The sequence below is a fragment of the Triticum aestivum genome, chromosome 2B, assembly GCF_018294505.1.
Source record: "Triticum aestivum cultivar Chinese Spring chromosome 2B, IWGSC CS RefSeq v2.1, whole genome shotgun sequence".
NCBI lineage: Eukaryota > Viridiplantae > Streptophyta > Magnoliopsida > Poales > Poaceae > Triticum > Triticum aestivum.
The window spans coordinates 497,139,016-497,160,715 of NC_057798.1; the positions used below are offsets into that span (position 1 = coordinate 497,139,016).

Below are 21,700 nucleotides of genomic sequence, written 5' to 3' on the forward strand. Positions count from 1 at the left end.
GAGCAGCGGAGGTCCCATTCCGGGGAAACTAGGACCCGGTCCAGAACGGACTGGGTCGGGGCAGCCTGACTGTTGGTCCAGGTGAACCTGGCACCAACCCGGTCGATCTCACGGAGGCCAAGATCAGCAATGCAGTCGTTGAACATTTGCATAAGGCCAAAGTTGACGTTGGCATTGCTCTTGTCCCCCGCAAACCTAAGGAGATTAAAGTCACCCCCTACAACAACAGGCAGCGATGCCGCCGACACCTTCGGGTGAAGCTCCTCGAGGAAGGATGCGGATCGGCTGTGGTCGGCAGGGCCGTAGACAATAATGATCTCCCACTTGAAGTTCAGGGAGCGTTCAAAAATCTCCATGCTAACAAAGAACTGACCCCGGTCCATACTACCCATCTCGAATGTGGCATCCTTCACACCTAACAGGATGCCACCAGAATGGCCCGCGGTCCCACTAGAAGGGAGCCAATGCCAGGCAAAAAGGTGGGAGCTCAGGCGGTCAAGCTCTGGGAGGGAGAAATCCGTACGCATGGTCTCCTGGATGGCCACAATGTCAATGTGCTTGTCACGAATGTAGTCGATGAGTTGGCGGCGACGGCCATCATGGCCGAAACCGCGGATGTTCCAGAAGAGGGCACACATCACGCAACCATTGAGGGGCTGCTTAACCCCAGGACATGAGATGCGCTTTGGGCGCGGAGAGCGGCCGTCCGAGAACGGGTACGACCCCGTAGCTCGGCATCGGTCAGGGAGGGGATTCCACCAATCCTACGAGGAGGGGGCGGCCTTGTTTCCACCGACTCGGACGACGAGTCAGGGGGCAAGAGCAGGGCTTCTCTAGCCGCCGCCAGCCTACCGTCGAGGATCTCGCGGGACCTAATGGCCTCGATCTGGGCTAAGAGGGGGCCGACCTCCACCCTAAAGATGACCGCGGAGTCAGTCGCGATCTTCACAAGGTTTCCCAGCAAAACCGACTCGAGAGCAGAGAAGGAACAAGTAGCTACCGAGGGAGGGACTGAAGGGGTACCTGGCTCCAGGTTCCGTGCAGCGGCACGAAGCTCTGCCTGCTCGCGGATGGGCAGCACCGAGCAACCCTCCGGGCGTGCCGCGTCCAACCGAGCACTCCGGCGAGAAGCAGGCACCGGAGAGGAGGCCGAACGGGTGCGCCGAGAGAAGGCCACGACGCGTGGAGGCGGAGGCGGGGCAGCCAGGGGGGTGGTCACCTGGGACTCCCGGTCCAGGCCAGAGACCACAACGGGGAGAATCTGAAGAGCCGGGGTCGGAGTGGAAGACGGCGACGGCATCGGTGTCGGGGAAGACGGTGGTGGAGCCGAGTCGATGACGAGATCCAACTGGGCCACAGGCAGGGCCGGGGACGATAGGGGAGCCGCGGCCGAAGATGGCGAGACGTCCGACTGGGCGACGACGGGGGTGGCGCCGGTGGAGGGGTCAGGGACGGCCACCACGCCACCATCGAGCGGGGCGGGGGGGGGGGGTCCTGGAACGCCAACCCAGTAGGGAGGAGGGCCATGTCCAGGACCAGCCCGGCTGGAGCGGCGGAGACCGGGGAGCGTGGTGAGGAGGCGGGGCAGATGACCAAGCCCACACTGGAGGCGTCACTGGCGGCAGGAGACACGGCCACAGGATCGAGGGGGGCCTCGAGGGAGGGACCCGGCGCGGCCTGGCGCCCATGCCCCCCATCGGCCGGAGGCGAAGGCGATCGGGACTGCGACCTGGAGGCCGAGTCATCCGAACCCTCCCCGTCCTCTGACCTGCGGGAGCGGGGGCGGTGTCTGCCGTGGTAGTCCCCCCCGGCACCCCGGTTACCCCCAGGGGGCCCATCGTCGGTGAAGCGGGGGCGGCCGACGTGGTTGGGGGGCTCGGGGGCGATGCGGAGGTCGTAGCCCCGATCGTTGAAGAAAACTCGGACGGTGACGTGGAGCTTGGAGGAGTCTAAACACTTGACCTTGACCCGGACCTCCTTCTCCTTGCAGAGGGAGAGCTCGTCGACCACCACCATCTTGCCCAGGATCCGGGACATCTGGGGGATGACGAGCTCGGACCGGGCGATGTCAGGGAGGCCACCCACGAGGAGCCAAGCGGTGTCCAGAACAGCCACCGAGGGGGCGTCGAGGACCGGCTCGGTGATGTCGACGACGAGCTGGTTGAGAGCGAGGGTGATCCGGCCACTATGAGTGGCGTAGTCGTAACTGACGGTGTCGGGGAAGATCACGGTGAAGATGTGGCCGACTGTGGGAGTGATCGCCCAGTCCCACTGGCGACGGTAGAGCTGGTTGAGCTCAGCCTCAATCATCTCCGGGGATGCCACCCCGTCGACCACCGTAACAATCGCCTGAAGGGAGGGGTGGGCGGGGGAAGATCCGGGGCCTCAAGATGAAAGAACCCAAGCCCCTCAATGCCGTGGCCGTACATCATGAGCTCGGACGTCACAGGGCGGTCCGGGCATAGGAGAGCGGGGTGTCCGGGGTCCGTGCAAATGTAGCAGCATTGGGGGTTGACACAGTTGACTTGTGAGTGACCCGGCACCCCGCAATTGAAACACGGGGGTGGGGGAGGTTGGAGACGGGACCCGGGGCAGCGGAGGTGCCCGGGGCCGAGAACGGAGGGGCGGGCGGGTTGCCACGGCCTTGGCCGCAACACTTCTTCTTCTTGGCAGGGCCTTGGCGGCCGCGAGAGGGGGCGCCACCCGAGGTTGCAGCCGTGGCAGGGTCCAAGGGGCCGGAGGCATGGGGCGGCACGTATTTCCGGGAAGCCGACGCGGTGGCCGGGGCTTGGACGCGGGGGGACGGGGGGCGCGCAGCACGAGCCGGGGATGGGCTGCGGCCCCGACGAGGCGCCGGAGAGGGCGAGCGGCGGCGCGGGCGCCAATCACCCGAGGCGGCAGGACGAGGGGAGCGGGAGCGACCCCGAGCATCGCGGCGAGCCGGGGAGCGGCGGTCGTCCCGGCGGCCCTCACGGAGCTCGTGCTGGAGCTCCTCCTCGCGGCGGAGGGGGTCGGGGGAAGGGCGAGGGGGGTCGCGGTGGTCCTCTGCCCGCCTCTTGGGACGGGACGTCCCATCCTCCCAGTCGCGTGGCATGGCCGATCGCGGTGGAGGAGGAGGAGACGCGGGGGAAGGGGGAGGGACGGCGGCGGATGCGACCGGGGGAGGTGCGAGGTCGGAGCGAGCGGAGTCGAACGTGGCGGCGGAGGGAGGGAATGAAGCGAACGGAAGGCCACCCGGGAGCCAGATCGAGCTCCCCAGGGAATTGGGCCTAGGGCACAGGCGCGGCCTGGGAGGGGCCAACCAGCACAACTGGAGGGGCGCGGGCCCAGAGGAGGGACATGCCGGTTGGGCCGGCGCGTGGCCCAGGATGCCTCGCCCAGCCGGGCCATAGCCCAGCAGGCGAGAGGCAGGTGCATCCCGTAGGGTTTCTCCCCGGGGAGCGAAACCCGCCACCGCCGCCGGCGAGCCCGAGGGGGAGGCCAGCTACGCACCCCGTCGGGAGTGGCTGACGCGGAGGCACAGGGCGGAGGAGCCAAAGGACGTGATGAAAGGGCGAAATGGCGACGAGCGAACGGGCGGAGCCGCGGGGGGCAGGTCGCAGCGAGCCGCAGGCGGGACAGGGGGCAACTCCGGCGAGCCACATGCGGCCGGGCGATGCCAGGACGTGCCTGCGCCGCCCTGCTCAGAGCGGCCGACCACGCCCCAGGACCGGAGCCTCCGTCGGCGAGCTCCACCAGCCCCCAAGGGCGCACCTTGCGGCCCATACGCCCGAGACAAGCTCGAGGGCGGAGTCGGTGACTGCGGCGGCCGCGAGCCGGCGACCGAACCCCGCACGCGGGGGGCTGGGTCACCGGCCCTGCAGGGCAGCGCAGCGCGACGGGACGCGGCAGCCTGGGGAGGGGAGGCACCGGCCGGAGGGGGGAATGGCTCCTCGTCGGCTAAATCCGCCCAGCGGAGGCGCGGGGCTGGAGCAGGGGCGGGCGAGGGGGACAGAGGAGCGGAGGCAACGCCGGAGGCCTAGGGGCGGAGGGGGTCAGAGAGGCGGAGGAGGGCGCGGTCACCGGAGCAACGCCGGAGCACGGGGAGGCGGCGGAGGCGGCCACCAGCGCGGGCAGGGGCGGGGCGCCCGCACAATCGCCAGAGCCCGAGAGCGCTATCCAAGCCCTCCGACTTCTTACCTTCCTCATGACTTACGTATAGCCAAAGTAATTGACGAAAGTTAATCAATTTGCCGGAAGGCTAACATGTTTAAAGGCCGAAAGGTGATTAGCATTTGGCAAAAACATGTTTACAAATGACCATCACTCCACTCAAGCAGTACTCGTATGCATTCCGCGGAAGGTGTACTCTTTGGCAAGGTGATTAGCAGCCCATGGTAGAAGCCATTGCTATCATCTAGCGTGCGTGGTGGCAAGGAAGGAGGCATTGAAAAGACCAGATCATACACATTAATTAGTACAAGAAAGAGGCATTTGGGAAGTGACTAGTCGCTTCTGACGAAGCTTAACAAAGGCCGAGTGCTACATAGAGACAACTCCTATCAATCATGAGCGATAGTGAAACCGGTTGGCGTTGACGGGCGAAGCCGAGCCGATACGATAGGCGGGCGAAATGAGCGAGACCAAGACGTGGAGTGGCAAAGGTGGCAAAGGGGGCCTACTATATGTATACGTGATTAGTAAGCGGTTCAAGACATCGAACGAAAAATCAAGTGAACTAACGAACAGTGTGTCCATGGGGAATGTCATTCTTAGTTGGGAGAAGGCCATTGCAGGCCACGACAGAAGGTCGTTAATCGATTGTATACTGATGATTACATGCTATTTTTTATGTAATGACAAAAGACGATTGTTATTTGGCATTAGGTCACTTTTTATTGAAGTTAATAGTGAAGAACATTTAAGGTATACGTTTGGATGACCGGGTTTTGGATGACCGGCTTTTATATCGCTGTCCATGGATGCGTCCTGACGTATCAACAGATGGGTAACATATCTTTTCTGAGGGTTAGCGTTGTAGAAGCCCTTGTAGTTTACTTAGGTTCGTCGAACAATAAGGTTGTGGGCAGTAAGGTTTGTCGTAAGAATAACATTTTGCACTGTGGTTTTGAAAGCAAACCGAAAAGATCTCATGGATCCAATTTCTTCATCTGGCCGACGTGGGACACCGTGGGACCCCCCATTTCTTCAGGTGGCCAGCCAGGCCCAAGGCCGACCCCGTGATTCTGAAATTACTTGTTGGAAACAGGTGAAAGCTTTTTTTTTTGTCTCAAAAAAGGTGAAGTTTTTTTTTTTCATTTTTCCTACAGCTGGCTCACTCAACGTTAGGATTTCGGCCGTCCTGCTTCCGCCGCTGATAGTGGTCGAGTATTATATTTTCTTTTTGCCCATCCATCAGTGCATCTGCTTTTTGATTTTTTTTAAGCATCAGTACAAACACAAACGCTCATATACATGCGCATACACTCACCCCTATAAACTGTACTTGGTCTTGTGCCGGAGTACACATTTCGGTTTTAGGTCGCGGTCGGGCGCCGTGCGCAGCTGAATAAACAAGGGTTCCAGAGGACCGGACACGATATGACGCGGACAAAAACCTCAGTGCCGGCGGTGGGGCGATCAAGACGAAATACACGGTGGCCGTGACTCGATCGTCCCACCAACGGCCGATCGTCGCGCACATGGCTACAACCTTTCTGAACGGCAAGGACGAGTTGGCCACGATGTGCCATCGCGGCTCCTAGTGTACTCCTACGTTAGCTCTCTCTCTCTCTCTCTCTCTCTCTGAGAGGGATGTTTTCGGCGACATGTACTCGTGTGGTGAACCGCTTTTTTTGTTTGTTTGTTTTATGTATATAATAGAGGCAAGATCCAATGGGAGGTAATTCCTCGTTGATGAGATTGACGAACTGTACTTTAGTTTCATATGTACTGTGAAAAAATTGGACTTTGTCCCCTTGTCCGGCACTGTATGTTACTCCCTCCGTTCCATAATGTAGTGCCTATAGATTTTTGAAAAAGTCAAACCTTACAAACTTGGACCAATTTATGGAGAAAAACATTTACATTTAGAATGCCAAACATATATTATTAGATTCATCTTAGGATGTGTTTTCATATTTTATATATTTGACATTGTATATATCAATAGTTTTCTCTGTAAACTTGGTCAAACTTTGTAAAGTTTGACTTTATAAAAAATCTATAGGCACTATATTATGAAACGGAGGGAGTAGTATTCTGCTGGCATTTCTTGCCTACAAGTGTGGTTAGTATTAAGAAAAGCTCATCATGCATCCAGGGAGATATTAATCGTGCCACATTGCTGGATGCCATGCATGTAGCCGGGGAGATGATGTCCATGATTGGAGTAACAGGAAAAAAAAAACCATGGAGCAACCTACGTAAGCTAGGATGGTGACGGATCCCTCCCTGCACAGTGCACACGGGAGATTTGTCGTTCACTTATCGCATCGGTGCGTTCTTGTCATTGGTTGATCGTATACAACATGAATTCCGGGTCTTGGGCAGGGCGTCACGCCGGCACCGGCAAGTACGGGAGCTACAGCGTGTGAACGAAAATGACTTGGTGCCTCGGACTCGTGGTGATCTGAAGAAACATGTGCGTGTGGTTGTGTGCAAACATTTGCGATTGGCGGCTTGTCGAGCAATACAGGGAAGCTGGAAACCCTCCTGGTCACGTAGTTATTTTGAGTGATTTGAAGATTGCTCACCACGCCCGCCTTCCGGTCCTGGTCGTGGTCACGTAGTCATAGTGACATGACTAATAACTTCTGCTTTTCCCTAGTCGCAAATAACAGAGAGCTTTATACACGTTCACCACGTGCTAACGTGCCGTTAGACGAGCCTGGACAGCTGTGACGGCATATCAGGGCTCAAGCCACACACGAGGCACTACTCCCTGTGCCGTGGTGGCGACATATGCGTATACAGAAGTAGCTCAGTGGTGCGCACTAGGCTGATAAAACAAATGTTCGCACGTGAGCGCTAGCCACGGCCTTCATGCAAGTACTCCGGTAGTAGGAGTAGTATTTAATCAAGGAGAGGAGCTAGTTTCCGGGCGTCTGTACTTGTGTTAAAAGAAAAAACCAAACGAACTATGTGTAGTGTACGTACGTACGTAAACGGTCGGCAGCAGCGAAGGCTACGTTATCCATTCCATTGAGGTTTCCTCGGATTAACTCATAAGGCGAGACGTGACATCGTACTACTCCAAACAGCATCATCCTTTCCCAACCGCATGGGCCGCGCGCGCAGCGCACAAGAGAGAGAGAGCTCCCGCGCCGTGTGGGCCTCCCGACTCGTGACCCATCGTCGGCGCCGCACGGAGGAAGAGGCCGAGGTAGGGTTCCCTTTTATACAGCCGCAGCCGCAGCGCCACATGCTCCTGTGCTCCGCTCTGTGCCCCTGCCTGTTCCATCCGTCGCCTGCGTGCGTGCCCCATAGAGGAGATTTGGTCTTTACCAGAGCTTACAGGAGGCGTCGCCTAGAGGTAGGATAAGAATAAGAATAAGATGGCCATTGGCGGAGCGGCGCCGCACGACTCGCCGGGCGGGCTACCGGACTTCGAGCAGCCACTCCTCCACGCGCACGGTGGCCTGCAGGCCGGCAAGGACCCCGCCGCGGCGCACGACCACGAGGCGCAGTGCTCGCCGGAGGCTGGCGGCGCGACGTCCCTGCGCACATGCTTCAATGGCCTCAACGCTCTCTCCGGTGAGTCCGGAACTCGAATCTTTCTTCCGTTGCCTGCAACAATCTATTATCTCCTGTACGGTCATGCCCTTTCTTGAAAGTGTCGGCCCACTCTGACTGACCGGTCGATGTTGAGGTTTCAGGCGTGGGGCTGCTGTCCATCCCGTACGCACTGGCGGAGGGCGGGTGGCTCAGCCTGGTGCTCCTCCTCCTCGTCGCCATGGTCTGCTGCTACACCGGCCAGCTCCTGCAGACGTGCATGGGCGCGTCGCCGGACGTGCGCGGCTACCCGGACATCGGCGCGCTCGCCTTCGGGACCAAGGGCCGCTTCGCCGTCTCGGCCTTCATGTACGCCGAGCTCTACCTCGTCGCCATCGGGTTCCTCATACTGGAGGGGGACAACCTCGACAAGCTGTTCCCGGGCACCAGCCTCAGCCTCGGCGGCGTGCTCGTGCTCTCCGGCAAGCACCTCTTCATCGTGCTCGTGTCCATCTTCATCCTGCCCACCACGTGGCTGAGGAACCTGGGCGTGCTCGCCTACGTGTCGGCCAGCGGCGTGCTCGCGTCCGTCGTGCTGGTCTTCTGCGTGCTCTGGGCCGCGGTGGTCGACGGCGTCGGGTTTCAGGGGAAAGGGACCATGCTCAAAGTCAGCGGCCTACCCACTGCGCTCGGACTCTACACTTTTTGCTACTGCGGCCATGCCATATTCCCGACACTCTGCAATTCCATGAAGGAAAAGGACAAGTTCTCTAAGGTAATCACTAATCAATGAGTGGCCTGTCATTTTAATGCCAGCGTAGACATTCCCAAACTGTTCATCATTGTCTTTATCTTGGCGTTTTAATGTGCAATCGAATTGATACTAAAAAGCAGTTTAAAAAAAACATGTGACAGTGACCTAACAGTGTTCTATGCCGAACGATGTCTCACTTCCCCTGACTGAAGTTTTGGCATGTCTGTCTGTTGGAGTGCATTGACAGGTACTTGTCATATGCTTCGTCGCATGCACCCTCAACTACGGATCCATGGCCATACTGGGCTACCTCATGTACGGCGACGACGTCGAGTCTCAGGTGACCCTGAACCTCCCGGAGGGCAAGCTCAGCTCCAAGCTAGCAATCTACACGGCGCTGATCAACCCGTTCTCAAAGTACGCTCTGATGGTGACCCCCGTCGCGACAGCGATCGAAGAGAAGCTGCTTGCCGGCAACAAGAAGTCCCTCAACATGCTCATCAGAACCTTCATCGTCATCAGCACGGTCATCGTGGCCCTCACCGTCCCCTTCTTCGGCCACCTCATGGCGCTCGTCGGCTCGCTGCTCAGCGTCATGGCCTCCATGCTGCTCCCGTGCATCTGCTACCTGAAAATCTTCGGCACGGCGAGGTGTAGCAGGGCTGAGGTCGCGCTGATCGTCATGATCATCGTTCTCGGCTCCTTGGTTGCCGCAAGTGGGACTTACTCTTCTCTGCAGAAGATCATTCACGAGTTCTGAAGCCAAGTGCTCCACGAGTTCAGACGATGGTAACGCCCCTCTGTCCGTCTGCTTGGTGTTCTGTGGCAAATGCAAAATTTCCAACAGCGCGTCTGCACTGACCAGCAGCTACGCAGTGTTGTCCTGTCATGGCAGGTTGTAGATGAGGCAGGGATAGTACAGAACAGATAGTTCTACCCTCAAATGTACTATGTATGTTTGAGATGAGTATTTCTGTTTCTAGTAAAGCAGGTAACTGAATGCTGTTGTAGGATGGCACTGGATCGGCGTTCCACTGTAAAAATTCAGATGCACTGGATCATTTTATTGTAGTTGTGCGGATTTCATTTCCTGATGCTTTCAGGTATTCCTGTTAAACACTAGTGGAGTTAAATTGTCTCTTGTACACAAAGTAGTTAAGCAATGGAGTACATTAAGTCAACCATTTTGGGTGAAGTAATTCTCGGATGGAGGTTAGGCGATTTGACTGGTTGTATGCATCCACGAAAGGCAGAAACCGCAATTTAGTCGTAAAAGAGATGTAATCAGCAAAGAGCACATCAGCAACAACAACAAAAACAAAAAGACGCAATCAGCCACGCTTCAAGACAGACAAAGAACTACTATATATGTACTCCCTCCGTCTGAAAATACTTGTCATCAAAATGAACAAAAAAGGATGTATCTAAAACTAAAATACATCTAGATACATCTCCTTTTATTCATTTTGATGGCAAGTATTTCCGAACGGAGGGAGTATAAGAAAAGGGAGGAAATTACAGAATACAAGATACAACCACTTTGATTATGCGGATCAGACGATCCAACTAGGAGGAGCTACATATATGGAAGCACGAGTGGTGGAAACGAATTAAGCTGCAAAGGAATATGGAAACTGAAGCCGAAAGAAGCTGGGTGCTAGGCGGGCGGCGGGCATCAGAAGGAGAAGAAGCCTTCCTTGATGCAGAGAGCGCAGACGAGGACGGCGAGGCCGGCGCCGATGCACTGCGTGCTGGACACCGCCGTCTGCTGGTACGCCAGCACCGTCATGGCGGCGCCCACGCACCCGAGCAAGAGCCCCGTCATGTTCCGGTCCATGCTGCCGGCGCTCGGTCGTCTCTTGGCTTCCCTTCCGCGGCTGCCGGTGCTGCTCTCGATCGACTTGTTCTCTTGTTTGTTTGGATGCTTCTGCGACTCTGCGATGGGAGGTGGTGGGGGTTGGGGAATTAAAGCTCTGAGGTCAACGCCTTGGTGCGTTGCTGGTGAGAGCGCGTGGAGGGGTTCAGCTTATGGAGGGCTTCGAGGGTCGGGGGTGCCGTCTATCTTTCGGAGCCGGGAAAGACGTTTGCGGCTCGCCGGCGTCACCGCTCGTCTGAACGCCCGTCATTTTTGAATTGAACATAGTTTTTTCTTTTCTTTTGCGGGTGAAATTGAGCATAGTTTGATTAGCTGACTGGACGTTCATGTGTATTAGGATTATTGTTTCTTCCTATTTTTGCTTAAAAAAGCAGTTGCGCTTTCTCGTCATCTCGAGCGCACATTCGTCCCTCTCTCTGGTCCCTAAGGGCATGCCCATCGCGTCGCCCTAAACCTGATGCCGTGTAGACCAGCTAAGGTTTGGATGCCACCGTGGCGATGCAGGTTTAGCTTGCGGAGGAGACAACTTGAGTTGAAAAAGTGAAAAAAGTTTAGAGAGGGAGAGAGAGAGAGAGAGAGAGAGAGAGAAAGGTGGGGAAGAATAGGAGAGGATGGGGACCTTGCAGCTGCTGCATGAGAGATTTCTGATGCTACCTAGACCCCACAAGATGATAGCTTGCGTTGGGTGATAGAACAATATATACGGTGGTTTCGGATTTTTATGGCTAGGTGGACCATGGAGCAACACCAAACCGTTGCTTTCATTGTACATGCCCTAATGCATAATTTAATTAAAACCAACCCAATCACGGGGCCAACAGAGAGGAATTAACGCATAAGAAAAGCACCTGGTCATGTGTCTCCGTGTGCCCTCTCCTCCCATGATTTCTCAGCAAGATCTCACATGCATACATTTAATTTGCGTTTTCAGATTTTCAAAAAGCTATAACCTTTGGACCGAGCATTGAAATCAAGATCTGTTTTCAACACTAGGTTCTTTGTTACGAGCTCCTCAAAATTACATCTCATATGGGCATGTTTCGATTTTTTTTCAGAAGCAACTTTGGGTCCTACGAAAGCAACTTTAATGCTATAGGAAAGCAAATTCTTGTTAGTGTGCGTAGTACCACTGCCTACCATCGAAAACACCATGACTACCAAGTTAACTAACTTCACCTCTAAGTTTTCTACCATAACTAGCAAGTATTCTACTATAGCTAGCTTCGCCTCTAAGTTGATATTATTGTAGGCAACTTAGTTTCCGAGGTAGCTTTACACTATCACACGTTTCTTGCCATGACTAGCGAGTAGCTTAACATCATCCTAAGTTGCATATCATACTTTTTGGCATGGTAAGCAACTTAGTTTCATAGATAGGCTACTAAGCGACACTAATGTGCAACTTTTCACTGTAATGTATAGGCAACTAAAATAGTAATGACATGCAACTAAGCATCACTTGTAAACAACTTGAGAGTGTTATAGGCAACTTAAAAAACAATGATAAACAACTCCATAGTATATGAAGGCAACTATTTGCAAAGTTAGGCAACTGAGCAACAATGTTAGACAACTAGTTATCATTAGCAGACAACTAAGTATCATCGGTAGGTAACTCAGAGTGTTGTAGGCAACTTAGAAAAGCAATGATAAGCAACTTCACAATATATGTAGGCAACTGATTTGCGAAGTTAGACAACTGAGCAACAATGGTAGGCAACTAGTTACCAATAACGAGTAACTAGGCATCAATGATAGGCAATTCTATAGTATTTATGGGCATCTGAGTAGTCACTATAGGCAAGTTGGGATAATATTTAGCAAAACTAACAAGTACACATAGTGTAGTAGTTACTTGCATGTCTTAGGCCTGAGCAACTTTAGGCCCGTGCCTGTGGATGATTGACCACCCATCCTACGTCCTCTTGAAATAAGACTTCAATATTGTACTGTGGGTGTTGTATGAACACCTTCCTCGCCTCTTGACCATACAAGTCGTTTGAGAGGTAATTATCAGTAAACTGCTTTGAAAAGGTCTGGAAAACAAGATATGCATAAATATCTTCTCAAAATTTTGAAATGGCGCAAAGGAATTCAAAAAATAAGGTATAAGACTTAGTACCATCCTGTAGTTCACTGATGTCTTCTTCATTGTGCAGACAAAGATATTGTTGTTTTTCGTCGCTAGTTTTCTTCTCCTAAGAATCTTTCCGAGTTTCTTGATTTGACTGATATTCATGGACATCTCATTTCCCCATATGCAAAATGGGTCAAGCAATGGGTGAAAACCTTTGATAACAGCACCTACATATGCAAGACCAAATTCTTAAAAATCTAAATATTAGAATTGTTCCTGCAATTGCACAATAATGTGCTATTAGATAAAGGACCATGCATGTGCATCTCAATGGAAAACCTCAGTGCCTCCCATTGTTTCCCTGCAACACATAGAAGGTAGTTATTGAGGTAAGGTAAGGTTGGCATACTATCGGTAAAATATGTTGATGAAGAATAAACACATTGCAGATTCAATAGATTAGTTCGAACCACATGGAAAAGCCATTTATCCAAACCAAGCATGCTTAAGAACTAGAAAATATAGCAATTGTAAAGGTTTCTCATGTATTTAATACAGCCAAATTCGATTTATTTCTCGCATGCATAACAATACAAAATTGTACCCACAACAATTGAACATCACATTGCAGAATTAAACCAAACAGTTAGCTAAGCACCACAACAAATGAACCAAACAGTTAACTGAGCACCATATCGCACAATAGAACATACTAAAAGATCAGGCAGTTAACCAAACCTAGTACGCTTAACAACTTGGAAATATAGCGACTGTATTTGTTTCTCATGTATTTTATACAAACAAATTCGATTTATTTCTCACACGCAAGAGAATAAAAAATTGCACCCACAAGAATTGAGCATCACATTGCATAATTGAACAAACAATTAAGTGAACATGACAACATATTTGCCAAACACTTAACTAAGCACCACATTGCACAATATATAGAACATATATACTAGAGGATCATATTGCACAGTAACAGTACTGGAAGCACATTTGACCTGTTGGTGGTTTTGGTAATTAATGTAAATATATCATTTGTTGGAATAATATTTCTATCTAGTATTTTTCAGACAAGTTCAACATTGGCATGGCAAGGAAATAAGGATGTGCACCCCTTCAAAAAGTCAAGGACAAGAATTGGCTACCCCAAGACTCTACATTTTTGGTTTAGTGATCCAAGATCACATTGAGTCTCTTACGAAAGCCGATACTATTAAAAGGGGATGATGTATTGTTCATGAGGTTGTTGCTCAAAGCTCTTAGTGATGTTGCTCCAGAAACCCTCAATCACTTTCCAAAGACACATATGTCCAAAACCCTAATTCACCATTTCGGTCCCACCGATACAATACACTCCAGACCCACCGAGATGATCCTTCTTTTGCCACAGCCAAAACCCTAACAATTATGTTTGACCGAAATGGCTCTCGGTCGTACCGAGATGGCCCAGCCATGTTTCTGTGATGAAGTCGCTTCACTTCGAAACCACCTAGTTGAAACGATCAGAATTTCCAAAACGAGGTTCTGCCTTAGTCATTGCACTTCAATCCCACCGAGTTGGTATAATCGATCTCAACGAAAAGCCTAACGGTTAAGTCTTTTGCACTAGTCGGTCTCACCAAGGTTATCATATCGGTGGCACCGAGTTGGATCAAAAGCTTGTAAGGGTTGGGATTTTGGTGCTGCCTACTTATACCCCTCCACCACCAGTTACTCTCAGAGAGAGCCACCAGAAATAAGCTACACTTCCACCATTCATTTTCTGAGAGAACCACCCACTCATGTGTTGAGATCAAGAGATTCCATTCCTACCATTTGAACCTTGATTTCTAGCCTCTTTAAGTTGCTTTCCACTCCAATCATTCTCCTACCCAAGCCAAATTTGTGTGAGAGAGATTGAGTGTTGAGGAGACTATCATTTGAAGCATAAGAGCAAGGAGTTCATCACCAACACACCATCTATTACCTTTTGGAGAGTGGTGTCTCCTAGATTGGTTAGGTGTCACTTGGGAGCCTTCAAGATCATGTCGAGATGAACCAAGGAGTTCGTAAGGGCAAGGACACCACCTACTTCATGAAGATCTGCCCGACTGAGGCTTGTCCTTCATGAAAGGAAGCCATGGTAGAATAGATAAGGTTGCTTCTTTGTGGAACCTTCGTGGGTGGAGCCCTCCGTGGACTCGTGCAACCAGTACCCTTCGTGGGTTGAAGTCTCCATCAACATGGATGCACGGTAGCACCACCTATCGGAACCATGCCAAAAATCTCCGTGTCTCCATTGCGTTTGCTCTTTCCAACTCCCACCCCCTTTACAGTTTTGCACTTGCATGCTTTAATCTTTCCGCTACTCATACTCTTGCTATGCTTGTGTAAAATGTCTTGTGTGCCCATTAACATGTGCTAACTCAACCTTAACTTCAAGAACTTTAAAATCTACTACTTTTACTTGTTAATGGTCTAATCACCCCCCTCTAGACCCATCTTATCGATCTTTCAATTAGTATCAGAGCTTTGGTCTCCATTGCTTTGGTTTAATCACCATTGGGGGAAGATGGATGAGTCTATGTTCGGGAGTATTAGACTGTTGGGGAACATTGCAGAAAATTAAAATTTTTCCTACGGTTTCACCAAGATCCATCTATGAGTTCATCTCAGCAACGAGTCATGGGAGAGAAATTGCATCTACATACCACTTGTAGATCGCGTGCGGAAGCGTTCAAGGGAACGGTGATGATGGAGTCGTACTCGCCGTGATTCAAATCACTGATGACCAAGTGCTGAACGGACAGCACCTCCGCATTCAACACACGTACGGTACGGACGATGTCTCTCCTTCTTGATCCAGCAAGGGGAAGGAGAGGTTGAGGAAGAAGGCTCCAGCAGCAGCACGACGGCGTGGTGTTGGTGGAGAGGCAGTACTCCGACAGGGCTTCGCCAAGCGCACAACAGAGGAGGAGAGGTGTTGGGGAGGGGAGGGGCTGCGCCTTGGATCAGGTGTTCAGCCCTCCCCTCACCCCTCTATTTATAGGGGAAGGGGGAAGGGGGCCGGCCCCCTCTAGATGAGATCTAGAAGGGGGGGGGGGCGGCCAGGGAGGGGGCGCCCCCTTTAGGGTTCCCCCCCAAACCCTAGGCGCATGGGCCCAAGGGGGGGGGGCGCCCAGCCCTCCAGGGGCTGGTTCCCTGCCCCCACGCGGCCCATGTGGCCCACCAAGAGGGGTGGCCCCTCCCGGTGGACCCCCGGAACCCCTCCGATGGCCCCGGTACATTACCGATACACCCCCGAAACTTTCCGGTGTCCGCATGACAACTTCCCATATATAAATCTTCACCTCTGGACCCTTCCGGAACTCCTCGTGACGTCCGGGATCTCATCCGGGACTCCGAACAACATTCGGTAATCACATACAAGTCTTCCTAATAACCCTAGCGTCACCGAACCTTAAGTGTGTAGACCCTACGAGTTCGGGAGACATGAAGACATGACCGAGACGGCTCTCCGGTCAATAACCAACAGCGGGATCTGGATACCCATGTTGGCTCCCACATGCTCCTCGATGATGTCATCAGATGAACCACGATGTCGAGGATTCAATCAACCCCGTATACTATTCCCTTTGTCAATCGGTACGTTACTTGCCCGAGACTCGATCGTCGGTATCCCAATACCTCGTTCAGTCTCGTTACCGGCAAGTCACTTTACTCGTACCGTAATGCATGATCCCGTGACCAGACACTTGGTCACTTTGAGCTCATTATGATGATGCATTACCGAGTGGGCCCAGAGATACCTCTCCGTCATACGGAGTGACAAATCCCAGTCTCGATCCGTGTCAACCCAACAGACACTTTCAGAGATACCTGTAGTGCACCTTTATAGTCACCCAGTTACGTTCTGACGTTTGGTACACCCAAAGAACTCCTACGGTATCCGGGAGTTACACGATCTCATGGTCTAAGGAAGAGATATTTGACATTGGAAAAGCTCTAGCAAAACGAACTACACGATCTTGTGCTATGCTTAGGATTGGGTCTTGTCCATCACGTCATTCTCCTAATGACGTGATCCCGTTGTCAATGACATCTAATGTCCATAGTCAGGAAACCATGACTATCTGTTGACCAACGAGCTAGTCAACTAGAGGCTTACTAGGGACGTATTGTGGTCTATGTATTCACACGTGTATTACGATTTCCGGATAATACAATTATAGCATGAATAAAAGACAATTATCATGAACAAGGAAATATAATAATAATCCTTTTATTATTGCCTCTAGGGCATATTTCCAACAGTCTCCCACTTGCACTAGAGTCAATAATCTAGTTACATTGTGATGAATCGAACACCCATAGAGTTCTGGTGCTGATCATATTTTGCTCGCGGAAGAGGTTTAGTCAACTGATCTGCGACATTCAGATCCGTATGCACTTTGCAAATTTCTATGTCTCCATCTTGAACATTTTCACGGATGGAGTTGAAGCGACGCTTGATGTGCCTGGTCTTCTTGTGAAACCTGGGCTCCTTGGCAAGGGCAATAGCTCTAGTGTTGTCACAGAAGAGTTTGATCGGCCCCGACGCATTGGGTATGACTCCTAGGTCGGTGATGAAATCCTTCACCCAAATTGCTTCATGCGCTGCCTTCGAGGCTGCCATGTACTCCGCTTCACATGTAGATCCCGCCACGACGCTCTGCTTGCAGCTGCACCAGCTCACTGCTCCACCATTCAACATATACACGTATCCGGTTTGTGACTTAGAGTCATCCAGATCTGTGTCGAAGCTAGCATCGACGTAACCCTTTACGACGAGCTCTTCGTCACCTCCATAAACGAGAAACATGTCCTTTGTCCTTTTCAGGTACTTCAGGATATTCTTGACTGCTGTCTAGTGTTCCTTGCCGGGATTACTTTGGTACCTTCCTACCAAACTTACGGCAAGGTTTACATCAGGTCTGGTACACAGCATGGCATACATAATAGATCCTATGGCTGAGGCATAGGGGATGACGCTCATCTCTTCTTTATCTTTTGCCGTGGTCGGGCATTGAGCCGAGCTCAATCTCACACCTTGCAGTACAGGCAAGAACCCTTTCTTGGACTGATCCATTTTGAACTTCTTCAAAATCTTATCAAGGTATGTGCTTTGTGAAAGACCTATGAGGCATCTCGATCTATCCCTATAGATCTTGATGCCTAATATATAAGCAGCTTCTCCAAGGTCCTTCATTGAAAAACACTTATTCAAGTAGGCCTTAATGCTGTCCAAGAATTCTATATCATTTCCCATCAAAAGTATATCATCTACATATAATATGAGAAATGCTATAGAGCTCCCACTCACTTTCTTGTAAACACAGGCTTCTCCATAAGTCTGCATAAACCCAAACGCTTTGATCATCTCATCAAAGCGAATGTTCCAACTCCGAGACGCTTGCACCAGCCCATAAATGGATCGCTGGAGCTTGCATACTTTGTTAGCATTCTTAGGATCAACAAAACCCTCCGGCTGCATCATATACAGTTCTTCCTTAAGATGCCCGTTAAGGAATGCCGTTTTGACGTCCATCTGCCATATCTCATAATCATAGTATGCGGCAATTGCTAACATGATTCGGACGGACTTAAGCTTCGCTACGGGAGAGAAAGTCTCATCGTAGTCAATCCCTTGAACTTGCCGATAACCCTTAGCGACAAGTCGAGCTTTATAGATGGTGACATTACCATCCGCGTCCGTCTTCTTCTTAAAGATCCATTTGTTTTCGATCGCTCGCCGATCATCGGGCAAGTCAGTCAAAGTCTATACTTTGTTTTCATGCATGGATTCTATCTCAGATTTCATGGCCTCTAGCCATTTGTTGGAATCTGGGCCCGCCATCGCTTCTTCATAGTTCGAAGGTTCACCGTTGTCTAACAACATGATTTCCAGGACATGGTTGCCATACCACTCTGGTGTGGAACGTGTCCTTGTGGACCTACGAAGTTCAGTAGCAACTTGATCAGAAGTACCTTGATCATCATCATTAATTTCCTCTCCAGTCGGTGTAGGCACCAAACTCTTTTTCCAGAAAGGATCTGTTCTCGGCAACAAAGATCTTGCCTTCGGATCTTAAGTAGAAGGTATACCCAATGGTTTCCTTAGGGTATCCTATGAAGACGCATTTTTCTGACTTGGGTTCGAGCTTTTCAGGTTGAAGTTTCTTGACATAAGCATCGCATCCCTAAACTTTTAGAAACGACAGCTTAGGTTTCTTCCCAAACCATAATTCATACAGTGTCGTCTCAACGGATTTAGACAGTGCCCTATTTAAAGTGAATGTAGCTGTCTCTAGAGCGTATCCCCAAAATGATAGCGGCAAATCGGTAAGAGACATCATAGATCACACCATATCCAATAGAGTGCAATTACGACGTTCGGACACACCGTTACGCTGAGGTGTTCCAGGCGGCGTGAGTTGCGAAACGATTCCACATTTTCTTAAGTGTGTACCAAATTCATGACTTAAATATTCTCCTCCACGATCCGATCGTAAGAATTTTATCTTTCGGTCACGTTGATTCTCTACTTCATTATGAAATTCCTTGAACTTTTCAAAGGTCTCAGACTTGTGTTTCATCAAGTAGACATACCCATATCTACTCAAGTCATCAGTGAGAGTGAGAACATAACGATATCCTCCGCGAGCCTCAACGCTCATTGGACCGCACACATCCGTATGTATGATTTCCAATAAGTTGGTTGCTCGCTCCATTGTTCCGGAGAACGGAGTCTTGGTCATTTTACCCATGAGGCATGGTTCGCACGTGTCAAATGATTCATAATCGAGAGACTCTAAAAGTCCATCAGTATGGAGCTTCTTCATGCGCTTGACACCTATGTGACCAAGGCGGCAGTGCCACAAGTATGTGGGACTATCGTTATCAACTTTACATCTTTTGGTATTCACGCTATGAATATGTGTAACATTATGTTCGAGATTCATTAAGAATAAACCATTGACCATCGGGGCATGACCATAAAACATATCTCTCATATAAATAGAACAACCATTATTCTCGGATTTAAATGAGTAGCCATCTCGTATCAAACGAGATCCAGATACAATGTTCATGCTCAAACTTGGCACTAAATAACAATTATTGAGGTTTAAAACTAATCCCGTAGGTAAATGTAGAGGTAGCATGCCGACGGCGATCACATCGACCTTGGAACCATTCCCGACGCACATCGTCACCTCGTCCTTCGCCAGTCTCCGCTTATTTCGCAGCTCCTGCTGTGAGTTACAAATGTGAGCGACGACACCGATATCAAATACCCAGGAGTTACTACGAGTACTGGAAAGGTACACATCAATTACATGTATATCAAATATACCTTTAGTGTTGCCGACCTTCTTGTCCGCTAAGTATTTGGGGCAGTTCCGCTTCCAGTGACCCTTCCCCTTGCAATAAAAGCACTCAGTCTCAGGCTTGGGTCCATTCCTTGACTTCTTCCCGGCAACTAGCTTTCCGGGCGCGGCAACATCTTTGCCGTCCTTCTTGAAGTTCTTCTTACCCTTGCCCTTCTTGAACTTAGTGGTCTTATTGACCATCAACACTTGATGTTCTTTCTTGATTTCAACCTCTGCCGACTTCAGCATTGAGAATACTTCAGGAATGGTCTTCACCATCCCCTGCATATTATAGTTCAGCACAAAGCTCTTGTAGCTTGGTGGGAGCGACTGAAGGATTCTGTCAATGACCGCCTCGTCCGGGAGGTTGATCTCCAACTGGGACAGGCGGTTGTGCAACCCAGACATTTTGAGTATGTGCTCACTGACAGAACTGTTTTCCTCCATCTTACAACTATAGAACTTGTCGGAGACTTCATATCTCTCGACTCGGGCATGAGCTTGAAAAACCATTTTCAGCTCCTCGAACATCTCATATGCTCCGTGCTTCTCAAAACGCTTTTGGAGCCCCAGTTCTAAGCTGTAAAGCATGCCGCACTGAACGAGGGAGTAATCATCAGCACGTGATTGCCAAGTGTTCATAACGTCTTGGTTCTCTGGGATGGGTGCTTCACCTAGCGGTGCATCTAGGACATAATCTTTCTTGGCTGCTATGAGGATGATCCTCAGGTTCCGGACCCAATCCGAATAGTTGCTGCCATCATCTTTCAGCTTGGTTTTCTCCAGGAATGCGTTGAAGTTCATGTTGACATGAGCGTTGGCCATTTGATCTACAAGACATATTTTGCAAAAGTTTTTAGACTAAGTTCATGATAATTAAGTTCATCTAATCAAATTATTTAATGAACTCCCACTCAGATTAGACATCCCTCTAGTCATCTAAGTGTTACACGATCCGAGTCGACTAGGCCGTGTCCGATCATCACGTGAGACGGACTAGTCATCATCGGTGAACATCTCCATGTTGATCGTATCTTCCATACGACTCATGTTCGACCTTTCGGTCTCTTGTGTTCCGAGGCCATGTCTGTACATGCTAGGCTCGTCAAGTTAACCCTAAGTGTTCTGCATGTGTAAATATGTCTTACACCCGTTGTATGTGAACGTAAGGATCTATCACACCCGATCATCACGTGGTGCTTCGAAACGACGAACTTTAGCAATGGTGCACAGTTAGGGGGAACACTTTCTTGAAATTATTATAAGGGATCATCTTATTTACTACCGCTGTTCTAAGTAAACAAGATGTAATAAACATCACATGCAATTATGTAGTAGTGACATGATATGGCTAATATCATATAGCTCCTTCGATCTCCATCTTCGGGGCTCCATGATCATCTTCGTCACCGGCATGACACCATGATCTCCATCATCATGATCTCCATCATTGTGTCTTCATGAAGTTGTCACGCCAACGACTACTTCTACTTCTATGGCTAACGCGTTTAGCAATAAAGTAAAGTAATTTACATGGCGTTCTTCAATGACACGCAGGTCATACAAAAAATAAAGACAACTCCTCGGCTCCTGCCGGTTGTCATACTCATCGACATGCAAGTCATGATTCCTATTCCAAGAACATGATCTCATACATCACAATATATCATTCATCATTCATCACAACTTCTGGCCATATCACATCACATGACAATTGCTGCAAAAACAAGTTAGACGTTGTCTAATTGTTGTTGCATCTTTTACGTGGCTGCAATTGGGTTGTAGCAAGAACGTTTTCTTACCTACGAATAACCACAACGTGATTTTGTCAACATCTATTTACCCTTCATAAGGACCCTTTTCATCTAATCCGCTCCAACTAAAGTAGGAGAGACAGACACCCG

The 21,700-nt window shown here is 50.4% G+C and overlaps 2 protein-coding genes across 2 annotated transcripts; one reads left to right on the forward strand and one right to left on the reverse strand.

Moving 5' to 3' along the window:
- The first annotated feature begins 7,396 nt into the window (after nucleotides 1-7,396).
- On the forward strand, nucleotides 7,397-9,530 carry LOC123045669 (amino acid transporter AVT1I). The gene is made up of 3 exons (XM_044468811.1): nucleotides 7,397-7,734; nucleotides 7,857-8,467; nucleotides 8,694-9,530. Exons 1-3 carry the CDS (start codon nucleotides 7,536-7,538, stop codon nucleotides 9,204-9,206), a joined length of 1,323 nt encoding a protein of 440 aa, XP_044324746.1. The 5' UTR covers nucleotides 7,397-7,535; the 3' UTR covers nucleotides 9,207-9,530.
- A 436-nt stretch (nucleotides 9,531-9,966) lies between these two features.
- LOC123045670 (uncharacterized) lies at nucleotides 9,967-10,513 on the reverse strand. Its single transcript, XM_044468812.1, has one exon. The coding sequence runs from the start codon at nucleotides 10,281-10,283 to the stop codon at nucleotides 10,122-10,124; it is 162 nt and encodes a 53-aa protein (XP_044324747.1). The 5' UTR covers nucleotides 10,284-10,513; the 3' UTR covers nucleotides 9,967-10,121.
- Nucleotides 10,514-21,700: the final 11,187 nt, after the last annotated feature.